The sequence below is a fragment of the Poecilia reticulata genome, chromosome 14 (genome assembly GCF_904066995.2).
Source record: "Poecilia reticulata chromosome 14, P_reticulata-male-v2, whole genome shotgun sequence".
In the NCBI taxonomy this organism is placed as follows: domain Eukaryota; kingdom Metazoa; phylum Chordata; class Actinopteri; order Cyprinodontiformes; family Poeciliidae; genus Poecilia; species Poecilia reticulata.
In genome coordinates this window covers 12013092-12037014 of record NC_088843.1, presented here as the reverse complement: position 1 = coordinate 12037014, position 23923 = coordinate 12013092, and the positions used below count along the sequence as shown (strand labels likewise).

Below are 23923 nucleotides of genomic sequence, written 5' to 3'. Positions count from 1 at the left end.
ATGAATCTCAATAATCGTCTTAGACAAATTTATTATGTATTTAATTTGAAATGCATCTGTTATGTTTAAATCGTTTCTGGTTACTTTTTTTTGGTACTTTTAACTTAGTCCTTTCTCCACGTCTGCTTGGCAGCACATCTGTGCTGCTGAGTTATTTTCACTTTGCCAAAGCTTTTAATAAAGGCGTGAAAACACGAACACATCGTCAGCCTGCAGAGGAATGCACTCTGCTGCCATTCGCTGGCATGTTGGAGGCCATAAAATTGGCACTTTGGGTCAGAGGAGGAGGAGACGTTTTTGACTTTAGAGATCCCAGTTTGAATCCTAAAACCTGCTGGGAAAATGAAACGAGGTAAAGCCTTTTTAATCCTTCAGCACCTACTGGGTACAGAGCTGCTAAAGTCCACTGCTCCTGCTGTACCAACAGGAGACAGATCTTCCCCTCTGATGAGGTCATTCGAAGGTTTCAGATTGATCCAGCTCATGTGGTTTCAACATTTGTTTTTCGCCCGTGTCAAAAGCGGAAGGTTACAGAACGGTGCGCGGGAGGGAAGATAAGAAACCGTCTGTATGCGACTTCTGCAAAAAAAAAACCTTCCATACAAAGACGTTTCTCAGTGATTTCAGTGTGGTTCTTGGACTGAAACTAATGCCACCCTTAGTAAAGTCAAAACATTAGGACTCTGAGTGACGCAGTGGAAAAACTGTCACACATCACAGCAGATCTCTGGCCTCAACCCTTGACTGTCTGGCTGAAGCATGAGAGCCGATAGGGTCCTATTTGCTGCTTTAGCGCCTCCTACTGGTTGCTCTCATGCAGTCTGTCCCTGTCATACTTGCTTCTGAGGCGCGCAATTACAGAAAATGTACAAGAACGAGACAAGAATTAACATTTGGAAGATTGCAGTCAGTTGACTGGCCAAGCCTTCATAGCAACACCAAGTCATAATATTGACGAGTTGCAGTCAGAAAGAAAAGGGGAAATGAAATCAGGAGAATAAAATAAGCACAACACAGGAAATATGTATTTAAAGGCCACATATGAGTGTCATAAATGAGGACATTACCATTAACTGACAGCAAGTGTAGTTCTGGGCTTTTTATGACTATGTGCAGCAGATGGGGATGTTCATCAAAGGTCACCAAGCAACAGCTCAACAGGCTGGAGTCAGGAGACGATCAGCTGGGGTAAAATGTTAAAGGGAAGTCAGTGAGTAAAATAAAAATATTGTCAACAGATGTATAAGAGTAGAAATGCCTTCTGCAATCCTTCTTGTGATTAGGCTAATCTAAAGGATTTGATGTCTCCTGAGGGATCTGTTTGAAGGACAGGAGGTACATTTTTGATAAACACATCAAAAACAATACAGTGCATTGGAAAAATTAAGCAAATTAAAATTTAATTTAAAAATTAAAAGTTAAAACCTCACCTTTGTCATATTTTGTCACCTTACAAATACATGAATGTGTTTTAATAGAATTTTATATAATTCACCAAGAGCAAAACACATTGAAATTTAAAAGGTGGTGGTGTGAATTGGTAATTAGATCCCCATACTCAAAAAAAACTACTGTAACTGCAGTAATTTAACCACAGTGTAATCCAGTTGTTTTGCAAAAAGCTCACAGGTTTGTTAGTGAACAAACAGCGTCACAGCAAGTCCTGGAGCAGAACCAGGATGTTTTTAAAAGCAAACGAGATCTGTAAGGGGTACTCTGCATTTCTTACAAGTCTTTGCAACTTTTTCCTTCCACGTAACCTTCTACGAATGTGCTTGAATGCAACACTCAGAACAACCTGCTTCTTTAGACCTTTTATCGCTTTTTCTCCATATGGAGGATGTCAGTGACCGTCTTCTAGCCATCTGTCAAGTCAGCAGTCCTCCCTGTGATTCTATAGGCCACAATATGGCCCTTATAGAACATTAAAATATTAAACATGCTTTTTTAAAAAAAGAAACAATAGTGTATATTATATTAAATTCGAACATATTGGTGCACTGGAAAATATGCTTTCCCAGTGCCCAGCAGAGTGTAATAAACTGGTCACTCTTTTGTTTATAAAGGTAAAACTGAAAATACTTTTTCCTGACATGCCTCCAGCACATCTGGTTGGCATGTACTGAATGATGGCATCAGTACAACCATAATGGCTGCTATGGAGACTTGTTGACCATTTGGAGTTGTTTTTATTTCCTTTATTAGTCTTTGTATGCATGGTGCTAAAATAAGTTTGGATCCTCGCCTACAATCGTTTATACTCGCCTATCTTCACTCCAAGCCGCAGATAAGATCCAGTCTAGCTGGACAGTTGTTTTTTTATTTTTTATTTTTTTGTGGACCTTCCTGCTGGTTGTTAGAAGTGTCATACTCGGTATTAGCTTAGAAAAACTTGCTGTTCCAAACTCATTCTGTTTATTTTTGTAATAATGGGGTAAAAAAGGGGTTTCCCGAACGTGACTGTGAAATTATGAGGTTACGTTACTGCATGCAGTCTTCTGTGAATGCGGCAGTAACGCAGGAAAGAACAATCGTGTTGCAGAGATGCTGCACAGAGGCGTGTTCACAAAATGGTTGCTGGATTTCCTCAAACCCTAAACTATTCATCTCTACTTTTGTTCAATCACAAAACTGCTACATTTTTGGAGAGATTAAAGATTAAAATACGGGTTTTGCGTGTTTTGTTGGCTGGTAAACGTGATGAGGTTTCACCGTCTACATCACAGGTGAAACTGATGTCACCTGCGAGGCAGATGGAGCTCGAGAGGGCCCTCATGTGGCTGATGTAGGTCATGACAATTCACAGCAAACCTTCAGATCTCAAGGCTCTCTCATACTAAAACATTCAACAAAAACTCTATAGAGTTCTCGTTCCTTTATCTGCCTGCATATTTTTTTATTTCCTCATAAATTATATATTCAGGTTGTGGAATTATGACTTGATTAAATGTTGGTTTTAAGTTTTGATCAAGAAATCACTTTACAAGAGTTAATGCAAAATCTCATAGCCATCAAATACTATGGGGAGAGACACTGAATTTGCTTACCATTATATTATATTCAATTATTTGTTTTTTTCCTTCAGTGTAAGGGTGGGGAAATTTTGAAGTCAACTTTTAATTTGAAACAAACATTTTCAAAGACATTCAAACAAGTCCTGTAAAGATTTGAGTAAATATGCTGATTTATTCTATGTTTGTGCGTCCATACGGGTAGTTCAGATTTTTTAAAATGTTTTTGCACCTGAAGACACTTGGATTCTAGGTGCCTGCAGTACCAATGTCAAAAACTAAGATATATATTTCAGTTTTTAGAATCAAACTTCAAAGGGAGGTGATGCCGAACTGTAAGCATGCCATGTCACAACTTTTTCAAAATATTGAAAGGAAATTCACTTCACACTGAGCAAATATTCCCCCAAAACCTTATAAAATTTGTTATTTGGCAACATTTAGTAGGCAGGCTTTTCTGTTGAGGTTACAAAGTTTTCATTTCCTACGTGTTGACAGAAGGGAATGCTTAAATATTTATTGTAGTCTGTTTTAACACCGAGGGACCGTGGACATTGGGCTTCCTGTATTTACTTTTCTTTAGTTCGGTCTAAAACAACAGAAGCTCTAACTGATTATTCCCTGCCGTCTGAAACACGATCTTTCTGTGAACCCAGCATGCACTAGCTGTTACGGTCTGTGTTGACAGATTTAGCCGGTCATGCACCAGAGGCCTCGAAACGGGACAAGCCACGTCCCACTGGGAAGGCTGCGGGCCGCACTTCCAATTAATGGGAGACACATCGAACATGAGGAAAATGGTTTATCATCTCTGTGTTTTACAACGAGGCAGCCATCGTGATCGGGCCCTGCATGCCTAACCGTTTAATGAGGCCAATTAAAGATGAATCGACACAGCCTCCGAGTGCTGCAGAGTCATTACAGCGTACGACAGATAAACTTGGTGAAAGCAAATTAATCCAGTAATAAGGAACTCTCTGACTAAAAGAGAAGAGACAGGGAACAAGCAGAGGGCCTTATTAGTGTCTCTGCCAATTTGCTTCTCTGACGAAACGGTTCGTTCGGGTGGCGACTGTAACTCATTCACGCTGTGCTGCACACAATGAACCTGGACCTTTTTTTTTGTTTTAATTATCATTATTATTAAAATCAAATTACCCAGTCATGCGAGAAATCCTGATTTTTCCATTCAGGAGCAGAAAACACAAGGTTGGATTGCTCTTTATTGGAATATTTTAATTCAGTAACATGACAACAAGCCATAAGAGAGCAAATATCCCATCATACAGACTGACGATCTGACGATCCCTTTCAATCTCTTAAACGCAACAAGGTTCCTTTCTACACACACAAACCAGCACCAGACTCACTGTACATACTTAAGGCACACACACAGACTATTTACATGCAACACACACACATGTGCAAGTGCGTACGACAGCAGTAATGCCGGATAACTCGATGTGCAACAGGAGCCGCAGCATTAGCTCACAGACAAATTATTCTGTATGTTTGTTTTTTTTTTTTTACTTGTGATTACTTTTAGCGTTTAGAGTGATCTTATCGAATATAGTTCAACCTTTTGCCTAAAAATCACTTGTTAGCAACAACACAATGAGCAGGTCGCAGGAGGTCAGTTACATGTGCGTCAGGAACAAACAAATCAACTGAAGAAATCTAACTGGGGAAAAAAAAACAAAGAGAAAGACAAATATTTGTGTGTATTAGTAAAATATGTTGAAACAAACATCAAGGCATGAGCCGGATGCCAACGTCTAGGTGCACCAGGATTTTAAAAACCTATCAAAACGACCAATTCCATCTAACCGATCCTGTGGTTGAAAGTCTTTCTAAAGAGGCTCCAGAGAATGTGCTTTATGGACTATATTGTGGTACAAGCTCGTCCCACTGCTGGTCAGCTGGCTGAAAGACTCAGTCAACCATTAGGAAAAAGAAAAACTAATTTGGAAAACATTTGCACCAAGAGAATGCTGAGCAGCTGACTGGAGTCTGTGGTGGAGCAGATAGCCATACTAAGCACCCAATATCAGTTTATTATTCTTAATTTACTCTTCAAAGTGCAGAGAAGTGAAAAGATGTAGTATTCTGAAAAACCCAAAATTTAGTGGGTAGTCTACATTTTTATGCATCAGAACAACAGAAACGTTGTAGTATAGTTGTAATAATTGGTCATTTTGTGTGGATAATAACTATTTCCCTTTTTTTCCTCTTCTCATTTGTGGAACAATTAAATAGTTTCACTCAGAATTATGAAACCAGCACATGTCTATATGTCAAACAAACTGCACACAGGAGGAAGAAACGCACAACACAAGGAAAACAACAGTAGCAACGACTACATACATACTGGTTTTCTTTTTTTTTTGGTAAGAGCAAGCAGTACATTTAGATCTGTGCCCATACTGCTTTTAAACACACTTACAAAGATGTTAACTTACTATTTAACTTTGTGAATACGATGTAAATCAATGTGCTGAATGGGAAAGAAGCTTCACATTTCACAGACGGTGTTTGGAAGACTGAATGCCATCGTGTCACTAATATGGGAGTTTGCCAGATACCAGTAGGCTGTGTGTGTTTAATTTCTAACGACCCAGTCGAGGTTCGCTTTAGCACACATGCTGCTGTGCTAGCATCCCGTCTGACCAGGAGTAAAGCAGAGAGACATTCTGATGAACGTTCAAATCCAGCTTTTTCCCAATTCTTTACAGGAGCTGACAAACGCTCGTCGTCGGTGTGATTTAGTTTTGGATTGCTGGTGCTGCGTTTGAACACTTCTTTCTCCAGGGTCAAATGATAAAACACAACTACTGTGAGCTTTAAAAGGCAAAAAAAAATATTTATGCTTTTGCTTTAATTTCATGCGGATTGTTTCCTTTTAACAGATCCAGAACTATACATATACCACAGTACATACGTTTTGTATTGCAACTGTACGGGTTAGTGGTGTTTCTGATCCGTTTTTAGACACCAAGAAATTTACAACAGAACGTAAACCTGAAAGAAGGTCTGCAGCTTTCCAAGTGACTGGATAGGCTTTACTTCGGATCGCTCAGTTTGCTCATCAAAACAGTCAAAGATGAGGCAACGAAAAATTAAAAGATATTTTTCCTTCATTTTTCCAGATTTAGATTTACATTCAGAACTACGGCTCAATGTCGGACATTGTACAATGGTTTTATTCCATCTGTGGCTGCAGTGATTTGAACTTACAGCTTCCTAGTGAAATCAGTGTCTATGTCGGACATTTCAGCCCTTAAACCAGCGACGCCCTTCTCTCCTCGGGCGTCTCCTCTAGTATCTGAAGTAGCAGGTCGCTGAGAGGCTTGGCCAGGGTGTTGTAGCCTGCTGGCGTCAGGTGGAGGTAGTCAAACATGTCCTGGGAGCTGATGGTCCCGTCGGAGTGGATGAATTCGTTGCTCACGTCCAAGAACAGAGTCTGGCCCAGCCGTGGCAGCCAGGAGCGCAGGAGCCTGTTGACTGCGGCGTTCTTCTCCCTCAGCGGGTTGGGCTGCTCTCCGCGGGGTAACAAACCCTCAACGGCACAAAGACATGTCAAACTTTAGAGGACTTCCATCGAGTTGTTCAAACCCGGGCATTCACAGGCGTCAAATGCTGCGCTACCATTTCTCAAATCTGTTATTCATTCTTACTTCTATCAAAGTAAGAATGAATGAATTAATCCTATTTTTAGTCTGCATGAAGCTTGTAAGCACAGCTTGATTTCTTTTGACATTGGCAGAGGGGGTTGGAATATCCATGAAGTCAAGAGAAAAAAAAACTAAAGTTTAATAATTTTTCTCTTCTACGTTTTTAACGCATCGCTTTTCAGTTTCCTTGTTACAGTTCAGCGCATCGAAAAAAATGTACTGATCAAACTTTGTGGAAATTTTGTTTTTGTTCTTTTGGAAGCAATAGAAGTATGAAAAAAATTTTTGATTATAGTAATTTCCATAAAAATACTAAGAGTTTTGTCTTATTTCATCAAGAGCTGAGACTTAGGAATAAATCACTACAGTTAACTAGCCCATCAAGAGCAGTAACAAGTTTATATATAAACTAAGAGCATCAACACTGATTTATAAACTCACCAGGACAACAATCTTAGCTTTGGGGAGGCGGTTAGTGAGTAGTTGTGCAATGGCAACAATTCCTCCTGCAACCTGCTCTGCTGTGTGGTCGTGATTGTTGGTTCCCACCCACAAAACCACCACCTTAGCAAGAGCACAGAGAGTCCACTTATTACTTTCCACAAAAGAAATCATCTAACACACTTAACAGAACAACTGAGAACAGTCTCTCCAGGGGCTTTCCTGAATAGCAGTATGTAAGCAAAATGAGCTTCAGTTTTGCTTTCCCACCTTTGGGCGGATGTTCTCCAGCTCGCCGTTCTGCAGCCTCCACAGCACATTGCAGGTGGTGTCACCGGCTAGACCAAAATTAAGTGCATGAAGAGGAGAGAACATCTCCTTCCAGATCTAGGGAGCAAAAGAAATCTCAATTTTACACGAAATTACTGCAATAAAATAAAAATAAAACAGGAACATGTCTGTGAGTCATCTCATCACATTGGTAGCACAAACAGCCTCTGCACAACATGCTGCTTCCTATTAATTTAACGAAAGATAAGTAGCTTAACTTTATTGCAGCAATCATATGTGACAGCACAGTGTGATTATATAATAGAAATTACATGAAGGAAAGCACTTTTGAACTATTCTTACCACAGATGCAAATTTTGGAAACATGTTAACTTGGCAGAATGTGTATGTTTAGCAAAACTGCTAAGTAAGTCAAATATCCAATGAAAACAATGCACACAGTTTGCCTCACCTCATACTGCTTCATTAGTTGCACCATTGAGTCACCTACAAAAAGAACCTCTGGTTCGCCATCTTTGCACTCCTGCATAAATCTTGTATGCTGACCACACACACACACACACACACACACGCACACACACGCACGCACACGCACGCACACACACACACAAAGGTTGGTTTCTGCTGGCATAAATGTGATAGACCACATCCATCTTCTTCATGTTGTGCACAATGCTTTTCAAAAGCCTTCATATCGCTTCTATACCTTGAAACTGTAAGTTTATTTCTTAACTCCCTTTACTCTGACACCTCTAAATAAAAAATAGCAAGCAGGCTTTCAGAAATCAGCTGTGTGTACTTAATTTTAGAATAAAGTATTTCCCCAGTGTTCACAGGTTTTAGGGACAGCAGGGGCTCCCGAATAGCTTTAATCCATGAAGACTTCAGACCCTTTCTAAAAACACTTATAACCGACTATTCTCATAATTCACGCATCATATAGACCTTAACATGCATTGATACGCACAGTGGAAGTCCACTTGGCATTAGTGCAGAAGCTAAGATATATGGTTTTCCTCGTCTCCGCTTTTGGATTTACAGCCAGTCAAGGGCAAGAAAACTGAATGCCGCTCCTGGATTGGTTGCTTTGCGAACCAATCCATCATTGACCATGAACACCAAGGAACACAAGTTGTGAAGAAGTTCAGGTTATGAAATGGCATCAAAATTTGTTCACACAAAATTGTAAAGTGTTTCCCAAAACTGCTTGTATACGCTGTTCTAACTGGATACTGTGGTGAAGGAAAAGATGGGTGAATCGTATAATCACTTTATACCGTGCAGCAATTACACTACACAGTTCAGTTTTCTTGGCATTATGCAGGCCTGCCTTTATGGACAAAAGATGTTAAGCTTGACACAAGTTATATAGGAGACACAGCAAACATGGAAAATGATGTTCTGTTTAGATAAAGTGGAAAAAACAAACAAACATACATCTGTGGCAGAAAACTAACAACTCAAAAATACAGTATAAGTGGTACAAATAATTTTGGGAGATTCACTACAACTGAACTTGTGCATAAACGTCCTGTGACATCCTTTTTGAGCAGCAGGGAGATGAGAGTGATCTATTTGAGTTAGGCCAAATCCTACAAGCTGATCACAGCCAGGACCCGTCAGGTTGGCCGTCTGATCGAGGGCTTGAAGCAAAGCAGGTTGTCTTAGCTGTGCGAGCTTCAGAGGATTAACCTCGCAAAGACCTGCCAGAAAGGCGCCACTAAACAAGCTAGATTGACTGTTGCACTGAAAACACACAAGCCTTAACAGTGGAAAAGCAGACACTTCAGGATTTGCAGGATCACAGGACAGATTAATTGCCATCTTATGATCATTTGAACATAAACACATGAACAAGCTTAACACCATCGCCTTAAAGCATTTAGCACACAATTGTGAGTGCAGAACATACCTGTGACATCCACCGTCCATCACCCTGTCGATCCTCGACTGGCTGAGGCACTGCAGCTGGGTTCAGATCATCACCACTCATCGTGCAGGAGGAGACCCCGCCGCTGGTTTATAGGTTAAACTCTCCACCAGTCCGTGGTTAACGCTGGAAGATAAGATGACCGTCTGATTGTGGGTTCAATTTGATTAAATAGCTCTAGTAAACATTAGTATGACGCTGCAGCTCTCAGCAGTGGAGCAGACAGACTAGCATAATAAGACGGATGTAGGCCACTTTCCCTCGGAAGAAGGCGGGTATTTAGAGATCACACAGTAGATCGCATTAACTCTGTTGGGTTACAGTTTATCTGGCGTTAGCGTGTTAGCTGCTACGAAGCTAATCACACACACGACAGCGTTGACAGACACGCCGTTAAACAGAACACGTCAAAAATCACGGTAAAATGTATCCGAAACACCACCTGACGCTGACAGGGTGTGATACCTCTCCTGTCAGACCCGTAGTTCTTCAGCCACGGCTTAGCTGGAGCTCTGTGCTGTGGTTACCGGTTAGAGAGGTTATTTAGTGATTAAACTGACAAACAGTAGGTGTGTCAATAAGGTAAACTCTGCCGTGGCAGGAGAACTCCGGCGGTGTAGCGTGGAGTCTGGTTTCCCTTTGAGCGCTTCTATACACTATTTTACGGTGTTACGTAACAACGGCCGCGTTTCCGCCCCCCCCCAAAAAAGTTTATATTGGCGCTTTCCAAGAATTATTTATTTATTTATTTCAAAGCTAAACAAGGCACGTGCTACGAATATTATACATATTTACATTTTTGTAAAGCTAAGCATTAACATTTACAGATAAATATTTCCCTTAAAAATAAATAGATCTTTTAAAAAAAGCGACATTTGTCCATAAAGAATTTGGTCAAAAGAATATAATTATTTCTTCAACACCTGTTAGTGTGTGTGTGTATATATATATATATATATATATATATATATATATATATATATATATATATATATATATATATATATCAGATGAATAGTTCAGATACTCGAGTTTACATCCCGTTGCCGTAAAACACAGTATAGAAGCGCATGGCTTTAGCTGGTAGAAAACATCTTTACAGGGAAACTCGGCTCCTCTCTGCACCTGCAACGGTCGAAAAAAACCAACATAGAGCTGATAAAATGATTCCCCGAGCTGAGCTTCACAGGAAACCACATCAGCAGGTCAAAGTCTTTTCATCGCAATAAGCGAATATATAGATGGTAGCCTAGCAACCACACATTTACCTTGCAGTAATCGTCGAGGTGTATTTGAGACCGCGTCGCATTCGCCTGTAAGGCCAGAAAAAGGGAATAAATCACTACAGTTAGCTAGCCTAGCCCAGGAAAATCCGCCAGGGTTAACTGATCCAAAACATCGTTAGGATTTATCCACACATCACACTAGTTTTTAGCTGACGCTAGACTCCAAACAGCGTGTTTGGTTTAGTCATGAAATCCTAAAAGTATTTCCTGCCATCTCGCCTCAGCTCATCGGGCGCATTCATTAACGTCAGCCGGCGGATCACCAGGGAACAGGCGGTGTGGGAGGAGATTACCTCTTTAACGGAGACTAAACCTTTTACCCGGCGGAGCGAGGGCATAAATAGACGATATGTCATAGCGATTTGGTCATGTTATCAACCGCTGTAACATTAGTCCAATGTACATTTGGACTAATAAAAATTAACCACTGCGAGTATTTCACGCACACGAAATGTTTCTATTGATCAGTTGTGTAATTTTATCGACTTTATTTTTATTTTTTAAGTAGCTGTTTATACCAGTCAGATGATGGAAGTGGGTGCCCGCCTCTCTAGTCGGTACTCTTCAGGATCTCCTTGGAAGCATGCAAACCTCGCCCACCCCGTACATCCATTCCATCAGCAGGTGATAAATGGGGCGCACCCACAGTCAAGAAAAATGTGCATTTTAGTTTCAGTTGATAAAAACCTAACGTTTTTATGAAGAGCATGGGAGAGTAACACCAGCAACGGGTAACACTATTGATACTAATGATATTCCTATTCCTCCCTCTCATTCTTCCACTACTACTACTACTATTACTACTACTACTACTACTACTACTACTACTACTACTACTACTACTAATAATAATAATAATAATAATAATAATAATAATAATAATAATAATAATAATAATAATAATAATAATAATCAAATGAGAGCTAGTTGTTAAGACCTGTTTTTGTTTTGGTGGCATGTGTTCCTTCATAAGTTTTTTAATTAGTTTATTTTCCAATTAAAGGCCATTGTGAAGTTCATTAGCTTCCATAAACATCCTGCTGCAGTCCATTAGGAGATACTGAGTTTCTTTTTCACTGAGCTTAATTATTGTCATCTTTATTTAAGCATGTACCCTACATAGCTCAAAACTTGTAGGGTATGTAAAAAAAATCTGTAATATCCCAGTAACATAACACACAACCTTTACATCTAACAATGTAAAAGTTGTGGGAGTTGTTTCAAGAAGCTCACATGTATTCCAACACATTACATTTTTGGGTTGTTGCTTATAGCACCTAAAATATAACATATTCTATTACAATATTGTATCTGCTTGTTTATATAAAATGCAATCTGAAATTTAAATTACATGTATGTTTTAAATTACAGAAAAAGTCTCAAAATCACTTTAATAAGACTATAATAAGACTTTATATAAATAGATAAACACACAAGTTAAATAATTCCCATCAATCATTATTAAAATAAAAGTGTATCGGTATATTTGGCCATAATATACTGTATATGTATAAAACAATATCATATGCATTAATGTAGCAAAAAACAATAATAAATTGTTGGGGGAATGAACTGAATCAGCATGGCAAACACATTTAATGATGCAGAGCTCATGTTTAATATGATGCTTAAAAAACAGATTTTAAAAATAAGATGTTCCTTTAAATTCCCAAATTTCTGCTCTCCATCAGAAAATCCCAAAGGAGAATTTTTCCTCATCAGTCCATGACATTAAGCTCAAGAAAACCAAAAGCATCAATGTGTGACCCCTCGCCAGAATGTGTCCAGGAGCAGTTCTTCACTAAGTCCACAAGGTGGCACTGCTGGGACTTAAACAAAGGCAGCTGGAAAAAGCACTGGAAGGAGTTTCTATTCATCTGAGACAATAACAAACGCTGCCGCAGGAGGAGGATGCTCACATGGACTGTCTGATTAATAAATAGTCCCTTTCCTAATTCTGAATTACTTTATTTCAACTCTAACCTGTTTGTTGGAGTTATCAGTAAGCAAACCAAACCACACCATGCAGACCAAACAGCACAACAGACAGGTCTGGATTAAAGTAGTGGAGAAACTTAAAGCAGGATTGCGTTATAAAACAGGATTTTTATAACGCAATATAAAACATTGCGTTATAAAACAGGATTGCGTTTGGATGTTACATAAAAGGGAAAAGAGCATCCCACTACTAAATCTTAAACTTGGACATGCCAAGTTCTGAAAAGTATTAATCAGGGAGGTTTGTGGTTTTACCTTGACATTATATGAAAACCCGCAAAGAGTCTGAATATCGTCAAAGCCATACAGGAGCTAAAATTGTTAATGAATCATTAGACACATCTGGATTAGCATCAAATTTTCCTCAAACAAGCCAACATTTAACCTTAAACAAACGTTTTATTAGTTAGTGACCACTAGATGGCATACGCTAAATTATTTGAGTTCCTTAGTTTGACGCAAATCAAATGTTCTATATACCCAAGATGTTTTTAAAGGTGGCAGTTTGTTTAGGCGTGCTTACGCAACAGGTCACGCCCCTCAGGTGTGCACTCTTTTGTGCGCATGAGTCACTTTTATTCTCTTGTGGTTTGAGCTCCAGGAGAGAGGTCGATAGAATACATGTCTTCCTTCGCCATACATCCGATAAAGGACTATTACAGCAGGATCTGAGGGAATATACATACTTTATCTCATGGATCGGTTATGGCTTCTTGTTTTTCTGGGAGGATTCGTGATACAAGGTGAGTTTGAGCAACTTCCTGGACGTTGGTCGCTGTGTTTTTCTCTGTCTGTGTCAAAGGGAACGATCCCTTTATGTCCTCATGTGCTTCAATAACTGGCTAATAAGAGTGTTTCATTTTCGAGTTTCATAGATATAAGTTGTGATTTTGAAAGGGGGAAAGCTTGTTTGGAGATCTGTACCGACCGTTCATTATCATTTGAATCGCTAACCTTTAGACCAGCTCCTCCTCTGGGCCTATTTTATTTATTTTTTTTATTTGTTTATTGGCATAAATGCGTCTGTGTTTGCGCAAGTGGCATGAAATGAAAAATAAAAAAATAATAAAAAATTAATTAAATCGAATAGAGCATTGAATGTGACTTCAGAATGTGTTTATACCATTGACTCCCATTGAAAATGCATAACACACGGTTCTTTGCAATTGTCTTTATTTATTCCACCGGGTTTCAAAATCCTTTCAAAACCTGTGGAAAACGCGTTTAATCATTTTCTGATTTACTTGTGTAATGCTAAAGTTTCAGCTAATTCAGAGTCATTTTGAGTAGTTGCAAACTTTTTTCCTCCATGTGATCTCATATTCAGTAAATGTGAAGAGTTTCTGTATACAAACTTGTCATAGCATGTTGATAAGACTTTCTTAAAGCCAGTGCTATGGCATAATTTAAAGAGAGACGTGCATAAAGTCATGCTTTTAGTGTTGCATTCTTCTTATTTCATTTTATTGTTAAACCTGCCAGGACAAAATAAAATCCAATGGTATTCATCAAACATTAAATAAGGTAAACTGTGAGTGTGAGGTCTTCTTGAGGTTCACAACCAGTTGCATATTCACGTTGATCTTTGTTTTATTACCTGACCCAGTTGGGGGTAATAGATCTTTGGTGCAAGCAAATGAAAAGTAAGTCTCACCGAGCTGTTTGGCAGTGCTCAGCAGCAGGAGCCAGAAGGCACTTCTATGTTACTTTATGCTCCAAGCAAAAGAAAGTTCTGAACACTTAAACTCTTTCTCTTGTATTTTATTAAGATGAGAAACAGCAGCACTCTGTATTAAGGTGACTCGCCATTGCTTGTGCTAGATATCTCACTTCACATTTGAGTCTAGAATGTCTTATCTTCTCCGCCAGTGACTGCAAGGTCCCCTGCGGTTGAAATAACAAGAACAAACATCGTCTCTTCACCACCATGCAGGGTGTGAGTTTTAAAGTCTAGGTAACAGCACAGTAGTGTTTTTTTTTTGCAAAGCGTAAAGGCAGCCATTCCAAACAAGTAATACTTGTTCAATGTGGATTAAATCATTGCAACATTCATGGACCTGATCATGCCAATCGCACAGCCAGCGTTGTCCTTGTTTTTATCGAGCCAGCTGCTTCTGGTATCCACAGATAACCAAAACTTTGTTTAATGATTTAACACAGTTCTCCAATGTTGACCTCCGCTTGGTGCGTAGGTGGGTATTACACCTGTAAACACTAATATTATACAGTATGCATGCATTTGATTTCAGTGGGTGTTTTTGGTCAGAAATCCACACTGTTGCTATATGTTTTGGTTGAGCCATCAGAATCTCCACCGCTGGAAAAAAAAAGAAAAAGAAACTAGCCAGGTTGAAGAAACTTTTTTTGCTCTTAAAAGTTTTGCTGCTTCATACCTTTATGAAAACTTTGTGAAAACTTGCATCTGCGTGTGGTTTTAATTAGAAGGTCCAAATGAAAGGAATGATTTTCATCCTACAGACGTGATGACGGCTACGTTAGTGCGACTCTCAGCCTGACCCCCGGCATCTTTGAAGTTTGGATTTGTCATTTTCTTGATGCTGCGTGATGTTATGATTTATCTTCTTTTTTTTTTTTTGAGTATGTTTTATTTTTAACAAAGTAATTCACGGTGAGAAAGTGTTGCTGTATGACTTTTTTTTTCAGCTGCTAATTGTTATTTGTTTTAAACTCGCTGCCCTACCTAAAGGTCACATTAGTGTGCGTTCCATTCAGATATTACTTTATGTTCTGAAATAATTATGATCAAATGATGTTAGTGAAAAGAAAAAAGGGAAGTAATGGAAACCAACAGACAAGAAGACACTTGTCTGCATTATTCTCTTGTGTTGGGAGTTTGATGGTTTTTGTGCTTTGATAATGAAGTCGACTAAATTTATGCAGCCGACTGGGTAAATTTAGTGTTTTATTTTTCTTTGACTGAATTTATTTTCTGAAAAGCTGTATCTCTAACCCAGTAGTAAGACCTTCTGCAGTGTTTGAAATCTGTGGTTTTAAGAATCTAAAAATCTACTGCACTCGCTTGTCAGCGTTATAGCACTTTAAAACCTTGGACGCAGAGGTCACTTTGTTTTAGTCATATGTTTTACTGGCTTCGGGGAATGCTTTTATAGTTTTCATTTCTATTTCTGATTCTGCTTATTCGTCGAATTCATTTATCGCTGCTTTGCTAGAGGTTATTCTTTTGTGAGACTAACACAGCGTTTGTTTTGTAACACATCTCTGCTGCTACACCACTGGAATTGAAATGACTAGAATTACTGTAAACTGGAACCAAGGAATAATAGTTTTGTGATGTTCATAATACAAAAATGACACGCATAAAGTGGATAAAAAAGGTAGGATTTGTGGAGGTTCTGCACATTGGTCATGGCTTCTTGACAAATTCTTATTTGATTAAAAAATATATAAAGGTCTTCATCTAACAAAAGTAAGATTAAAGAGAAGAGACATTTGTGCTATAACATTTGTCCAAACTGCTGTACATTAGAGATGCACCAATCACAATTTTCTTAGTAAATACAGATTTCTGCATTTCACTTTTTTTTTACACTTTTTTATAGAAAAAAAACCCATGAAAGTAAAAATTATACAGCAGAATAAGCTATTTTTAATCGAACAGAAGACGAAAGAATTACAACATTATCCCTATTTATGCATTGAAGCAGGTCTCTAATAATTATGCTTTAAATTACACTCAAATACACATCAGAGAACCTGCTATCGGTTAATGTAATAATGGACATTATGCTGGAACCTGTTAATTTTGATGCATTAAATAAATCTTTCATTTATTTGAAAATCTGAGGGCTTTTTAGCTGTCTAAAACCTCAGTATTGCTGCTGTGTCCAGATTCAGCTTTAATATTACATTTCTGTAGCTTTAATATTACATTTCTGTGTGAAGTAGGTAAACTCTTGCCATGTGACACTAAAATAAATAACAGTTTTTCAAACAAAAAGAGGACAGATACCTAAAAGTGGAAAATCAAGTTATTCAGACAGAAGGGGTGTCTGTGTTAAGCTGGATTGTCAAGAAAATGCCGTCGCACTTTAAGCATGTGGGTTTAAGTGCAATGAGATTTGTCTCAGAAGGATTGGAAAGTGGTGCGTAACAGTGAAGTTTAATCTCTAGCTTTTGTTTGCTTGGCTTAATCAATCATAAAAATGTTTTTAACATCCTGAAGACCAAGAAAATAAATTGCTTCAGGTAGTATTTTGTCCCAGAAAGCAACAATGCTGTTGTATTGTGTGAAAGTTAAATTTGTTTGTCCCTATAAATTAGGGCCGTTCTTACCAACTTTAAGCTGCCACTATTTCAACATTATTCTCAGAATTTGTTGTATGAGTTTTTTGTAATTCAATCTCCAAAGAAAAATAAAATGGTATTTTAAAAAATGGTGATATCTGATATATATATTTTTTTTATTTGCATTTTTCATACATTCTCAAGCTGAGACTGTCAAGTTGTATCTTCTGAACTGTCTCCTGCAATAACGACAGCATAGTTACTTTGCTTATCTAATCTGCTGCCAGACCACCGTCTTGTAAAAGAAAGTCCACTCCTTTAACATTTGTCTCGATCCTTTCAAAAATTTCAAGGGTATGTCATCCATCACCTTTAACTTTCTGCATCATAAAAAAAAAATCTGTTTACTTCTTCTACCATTTTCTTCACAATAGTATCTTATTTTATAGAAAGTTTCAGTTAGAGATGTCCTGCTCCGATTCCAAATGTTGGAGCTCTTTATCCGGACCCAGTGGCGCAAAAAGTGGGTATGCAGGGTATGCAACGCATAGGGGCGCAGCACCAGAGGGGGCGCCAAAACCCCGTCTGGAGGGGGCGGCGCGCCGATGATGTTTTCCCTTACACTTCTGCGCGCCTTACGCTCCTTCACCTCGCGCACATAACGAGGTAAATGTAGCGAGTTTTACCCTTCACGCATCGTCGCCTCGGGGGGGGGGCTGAGTGAGCGTCGCTCCTTCACCCTGACGTTCCTTCCCTCGGTCGGGGGGGGCGCCGATCTATGTTTTTGCATCCACCTGAATAATGTGTAGTTGCGCCACTGTCCGGACCCACAGGGAACTGCCCTGAAATATGTTGCAAGCCGAATGATCAACAAGTCATATCAAAACTGAGATTAAACATAGTAGCTTTAGCTTAGCACTTCAGCAAACTGCGCCACCCTAAAACATTCAGCTAACTGTAGTTAAATGTATCAAGAAGTGTGTTTGTTGAAACTCCTGTTGAGAAAAAAATAATATTTGTTGCTGTTTTAGGGAAACAAAACAGATGATGCAACATCCTGAGAGCCTTTAGTGACTGAATTAAATCAGACAAAATAACAATACTAATGTAGGCCATGTAGCTTTTTTTTTTCCAAAAAAGTTATTTATTATACTGCAGTTCAAATCTACTGAGTTTTCATGACTATACGTGCTACTGGTGTTAATTCACTTCACTTCACCTTATTCATGTAGAGAAGAAGCAACACATCACATGCTACGTCAACACACTTTGCAAAAATTCAAAGTCAAGTATCCTGTCCTAGATATCAAACAGTGCAGTCAGTTTCAATTAAATTACAAATTGGTTAAAGGTTTTCTTTTTAACTCAATCAAGCAGATTACATTGAGTCACTGATTGACGTCATTTATTCCACCTTGACGAGGATGTAGTGACACTTGTTTGAATTGTGCCATTGTTTTTGGAGGAATCTTTGATAACGGTCATGCGTGTAGCAACAGTGGAAAAGGAAAAATGACCTTTTAGTGACATGTTGAATTGTGGCTCAGGGTCAGCAAATTTCTGTACCTAAATGACTTTGACGCAGGTGCCTATCTCTGTATTGCACTTATGGCAGCTTGCACACAGATGCCCATCAATATGAAACATGTTTCATCTTTTTTCAGACCGCAACGTTATGATGAATGATTTGCAGAATCTTCTAACTTTTTGATGTCTTTTTTTCAGGGGTGCAGCATGTTTGGGGAATAGAAGTTTTCACTACCAGCGAGGTGGAAGCGATCAATGGAACGAGTGTGAAGCTCACGTGTACCTTCAGCTCCAAGGAACCGGTGTCGCTTCAGACAGCTTCAGTATCATGGGACTTCCGGTCCATCACTGCAGATAGACCTGAACGTGTAAGTAGTAAGCTTCTTTTTCTTTTTTTTTTTTCAAAAAAGTAGATTTTACTGACATAAGTTCCAGTAAACCTTATTCTGACCTTATTAACTGTCAGGGTTATAAATTATAGAACAGGACGGTATGAAAAATACCACGGTTTCACGTTGTTACACATTACACGGAAAAGTTTTTAAAGGCTCAACTTTTGTGTGTAGTCATGTATTTTCTTGTAACCAAGTGAAAAAGTTGTGTTTCTTAATCTGAAAGACAAAATGATTGCTTACTTTCAGGTTTAGCAGGGTTCAAAGGGCCTTTGGAAGACCAACAGTCCCACGTCGTCACATCATCTCACATCCTTGAGAGGAAATGTGACTTTTTTTTCTTTCATTTTGGCCAAATATGTGGAATAAACCTACATTAAATATAGTTGGGCTCCTCTAGTTCATTATGAAGAGTTCTGGTCCTTTTTCTAAATATGCACTCTTTAGACAAAAAGCTGCTTCTTCTCAGCAACAGATAAATATGCACCCTCTGCTTTCCAGTTCTTCACTGTGCAGACTAAGCCCTCTGTTTTTGATTGACGTAATGTTTCATAAATGTTTTATTCTCTATAAGGCAACTTGTCATTGGAACCAAGTCATTAAGACACTAAGCCTTAGGGGTTTGAATATTTGTGTTCGCTGTGTCAAAATTACATAGTTTTACTTTCTATGTTTTTATTTTTATTTTTGGATTCTTGCACTTTTTTTTCACCATTTGTGTGTCTTTGCCAGATATTTTACTATCAGGAAATTCCATATCCTATCGACAAAGGGCTCTTCAAAGGGCATGTGCAGTGGTCCGGAGACATGAAGAGAAAAGACGCCTCAATCACCTTGAATAACGTTCACCCTGGGTTTAACGGCACCTACTTCTGTCAGGTGGCCAACCCTCCAGATGTCCACGCCAATATTGGCGAAACCGTCCTAAGAGTCGTCGACAAAGGTGAGGCCATACTATGCATGCGTCTTGATGACTCTTTTCTTTCTGCTTCATAATTATTTATTGATTTGTGTTGGTCTGCTACGGTTGTGACCAACTCCAGTCCTCTAGTTCATGTTTCCTGTATGTCCTAGTTGTGTCCCTGCTTCAACACAAGCTAATGGGCATTTTCCCCACTCAATGTTACAAGAAGCTCTGCAGCTGCCTAGTAAAGAATCAAGCATTTAATCAAGGTGTGTCAAAGCAGGGTAACGGCTAACACATCCGGGAAAACGGTTCTCGAGGATTGAAGTTGGTTGGCTCCCTTAGCCTCTGACAAAAAATCTCAACAAATTACCTTTAGGTTAGTAGTTGTAATGTGACAAATTGTTAAAGTGCTGCGAATGCTTTTGCAAGGCACTGTGACTTGAGGCCTCATAAGTGATTCTCTGTGGTTTTGCTTCTAGTAACTCTCTCTGAGATCAGCTTGCTGGTGGCCATTATCGGAGGCTCCTGCGTCGTCATCCTGGTCTTTCTTGGCATCTTCGTTGCTGTGAGGATGTACAAGAAGCGTAATAAGGAAAAGGACATTGAGATGCGGGTGGAGGAGTACAGAAACAAACAGCCAACGGTGTGGTGAGGCCCCAGAGACCCACAGCTCTTGTCAGCCTCCTCTTCTCTGGACTGCTATGGAGTCAGTCTGAGGGCTTGGTTTCATTTTCCTGAAAGAAATTAACGAAAGGCCTTTTTTTTCTGTCATGTTTGCTCCTCTAGAGTCAGATATTACTTCAGGTTCCTGAGGCCACTGTAGGGTTGGGGAGATAATGTGCTGTGTAATATGTTGCTTAGATGAAAAATCTGGACATTTTTATCTACTTCACAAAAAGTTTCTTTTGATTTAAAACATTTAAAAGTTTTTCTTAAACATTATAGAGGATGTAAATATGGATACATGTCTTCAGGGTGGATCTTCACTTTAACCTTTATTGACAACAGCAGTGCTGACATACAAATGGGCCTTTTTATTTATTTTTTTACTTAAAAAAAAATAGTTTATACCTTTATACCGCTGACCTGGGTGCCTTTTACATTTCATATTCCCCTAACAGGAATATTAAAGAGATCCAGCTGCTGTGAATTAAGGCTTACTATCTTTGCTATTCTTTCTTACTGAGCAGCAAAGGTATTTTTTATTTTTTTACACTTACAAGATGACTTTCAAATTTTGGGGGGCAAATTCCTTTTCTTTTTTTTTTGCGCTAATACCATTAGCCCATGAGGCTAATGTTTAACAGCATGTGGCCCGTGCGCTGATGACCTTTGCTCCACAATACGTTCCAATCTTTGAGTTGAGGTGAGGCATTTCCCAAATCCAAAACCATGGGAACAATGAACAGGACTGCATTCCTTCTCTGGACTTGCCTCACCTCAAAGTAACCACTTTTGGTATCTTTCCTTTTCTGTTACGCTGGAGATGGATATACTCTCTGAGGGGGAACGTGTCCCATGTGTTCATTTACCACATCATCCACTGTGCACTGATCGTCCCGTCTCACCAGCTGGTTGTGTTTTTTTGCTTTTTTTTTTTTTATTTGCGACTGAATATGTTTGGCTGCCGTTACGCCTGTTCACCTGCAGCGGCAGTTCACCTGACAGCTCTGAAAACGAAGTAGGAAGCTGTTCGTTCAGACGATGAGGAGTCTGAGTCAAGCAGCGGGGATGATGAGGAGGAAGAAGGTCTTGATGATGATGATGATGATGACGACGACGACGACGATGATGACGACAACGATGACAATCTTGGTGGGGATGATGATGATTAGATAAATTCCTATTTTGGTAGAAGAACTTCAAATATTTGTGTTGCACAATTCACTGTTGGTAGTTTACGTCACCTTTGAAGAAGCATTGAAAAAGCATACAACAGAACCAGAGATACTGTCTTGTTAAATGTTTTTCTTTTTCTTTCTTTTTTCTGTGGAAACACTTAGTTTTGGTGAGCCAGCTTTACTTCAGCAGGAGTGCTGCCGGCCTCATGCAAATTTTGCTTCTTTTAAACTGCATCCTACTCCAACCTTTTTTGAACCAGGCATTAATGACCAAACAAACACGGCAGCTTGACGGGTTCAGACTTGTCACTTGTCACTGTCTGCTTGGAAACTGGAATGTTAAATCCTTTTCAGACAGCGAACGCTCCTTGATCTCCCTGAGCAATACCAGGTCACGCTAGCAACACTTTTCAGTGTGGAAGTTGTTAATGAAGGAAGAAGACTCAATCTTGGCTATTTTCAGTTTCTTTGAGCTGAACAACGGCAGGTTTTTAAGAGGAAGTGTAGTTTCCACCAGAGTTGTTTGTGGTTTGTTTAGGATAATCATTTTAAGCACATTGACTGTTGTTTACTGTTAGTAATGCCTACTATGCTAATTGCTGAGCTCCATAATCACTTTGCTGTTTTCAAAAACACTGGCTGTCTTCTTAAATTGATGGCGTAAAACCTCCTACACCCCAGATCATAATTACAGACTGCTGAGTTTAAAAAATATTTTAAGGACTTTCATCACAGTTGAAAAAATTTCATAAGAATTAGAATCAGCTAAAATTGGCATTTGCAGCTTTACAAATTTTTAGCTGAAATCGGACAACACAAAACTTTGATTGGTGCATTTCTGTTGCAGACAACTTCTTCAAGAACAACAGAACTCCTGTTGCTTTTTTCAAGTATACAATACAATAATACTCTAACGTTTAAAAAAAGTGTTCAAAATTGTGTTTCTTTTAGTAATAATCTTGATTGCAGGGACATGAATTGTATTGCTGAACAAATTAGGTTTTATTATACATTTTTTAAGGACGTCGCTTTTTTAGTTTGACTCCATACTAGCAAATCCTTAACAGTGTTGCTATATTTCTGCTGCTGCAATTCCCAACATCTCATTCTTAGATGAGTGATGTAAATGTTTTTTGTTGTTATTGTTGTTTTGTATGTTGATTTTTTTTAAAAACAAAGTTTCGCAAAAAAGTCACATTGAATTAGCTTTACAGGTGAATGACGTGGTTTTGACCAGAGCAGTTATGTTGCATGAGGGAATTTTATATTTCATAGTTTTGTATGTATTGATAAGGTGAATGTTTTTGTTATTTTTTTCATCAAAGTCCTGAAATGTCAATTGTGTATTTTTGCAACATTTGATTAAAGAAATTCCCTTTTGAGCAGTGGAGTCAGTTTTTCTAGTCGTTTTGGTTGCGAACACCCCCTGTTGGGTGGAGCTGTGTGTCATATATGACAACAAACCTTTCTATGGCAGCAGAGACTCAATTTAAGCTGTTGCTAAAATCTGAAAAGCTAAATTATGTTGTTCATATTAATTGGTGTGTAATAGTAATTTTTAAAAGTTGTTTTATTTTTCGCTTCTCTGTTTAAAGCAATGAATAGTTTTTTGTCTTTCCTCTGAAAGACAAATAAACAAAGGATAATGTTGTGAACAGTCGGTCAGAACATGGAGGGGTCAGTCCTGGATGACCTCATCTTGCAATAATACAGTATGCAATCACTGGAGGGCTGTAAGAAAAACTAGACATTTACATTGAAATACAAAAATTTGTTGTAGGGGGGGGGGGGGAATTATAGTAGTTCTAATTTCTAATTGTTTAGTTTTTCATATCTGCCTACTGGCTTTTTTTTATTTTTCTAAGGGCACGATTGTAGTTCCATAGAGTGCACAAGCTCATCAAAAAGCCAAAAGTATTTCTTAATTATTATTTGAACAGAATTTGGAGTGGAAATTTTGGGGGTAAATGAGAGCATGTAAAATAAAGTGTTTTATCAATTTGTTTCTCATGTACTAACATGACTTGTAGTAAAAGGGATAAAAAAAGATAATATTTTCAAAATAGTCCTTAAATTGTTCCCTATGAACAGCTAAGTTTTTTTTTCTTTCTTTTTTTCACTTGACGTCATTACTGCACAATAACACCTGAGATGTGTGTCCTTGTCTCCTGCAGCGGGCAGCACGCATCTTGCTGCAGTAATCCCAGAGGTGCCTATGTTCTTTTTAAAGCTGAGGATGCATCTTCCTGGCACCACTGAATTACGATGAGGAACACATGAACATAGCATCTGTACACAATATAGCTTGTCTGCTTGTATGTGTGTGTGTGTGTGTGTGTGTGTGCGTGCAAACAGACATCCC

General features: G+C 38.7%; 1 protein-coding gene and 1 pseudogene across 5 annotated transcripts; one reads left to right on the top strand and one right to left on the bottom strand.

Moving 5' to 3' along the window:
- Nucleotides 1-4216: 4216 nt before the first annotated feature.
- On the bottom strand, nt 4217-10869 carry pafah1b2 (platelet-activating factor acetylhydrolase 1b, catalytic subunit 2). Of its 4 annotated transcripts, none has more exons than XM_008427577.3 (6): nt 10613-10869; nt 9327-9470; nt 7866-7955; nt 7394-7510; nt 7124-7246; nt 4217-6567 (listed from the first exon to the last, which is right to left on the bottom strand). In XM_008427577.3, exons 2-6 carry the CDS (start codon nt 9405-9407, stop codon nt 6289-6291), a joined length of 690 nt encoding a protein of 229 aa, XP_008425799.1. In that variant the 5' UTR covers nt 9408-9470; nt 10613-10869; the 3' UTR covers nt 4217-6288. The 4 variants fall into 4 exon arrangements, with proteins under 4 accessions (XP_008425799.1, XP_008425800.1, XP_008425801.1 ...); XM_008427578.3 differs by lacking the exon at nt 10613-10869 and adding an exon at nt 9787-10012; XM_008427579.3 differs by lacking the exon at nt 10613-10869 and adding an exon at nt 9810-10012.
- Nucleotides 10870-11555: 686 nt separating this feature from the next.
- Nucleotides 11556-22943, top strand: LOC103475737 (myelin protein zero-like protein 2; annotated as a pseudogene). The gene is made up of 5 exons (XR_014090814.1): nt 11556-13371; nt 18620-18789; nt 19546-19756; nt 20200-20365; nt 21357-22943. The product of XR_014090814.1 is annotated as a myelin protein zero-like protein 2 (transcript).
- The last annotated feature ends 980 nt before the right edge of the window (nt 22944-23923 follow it).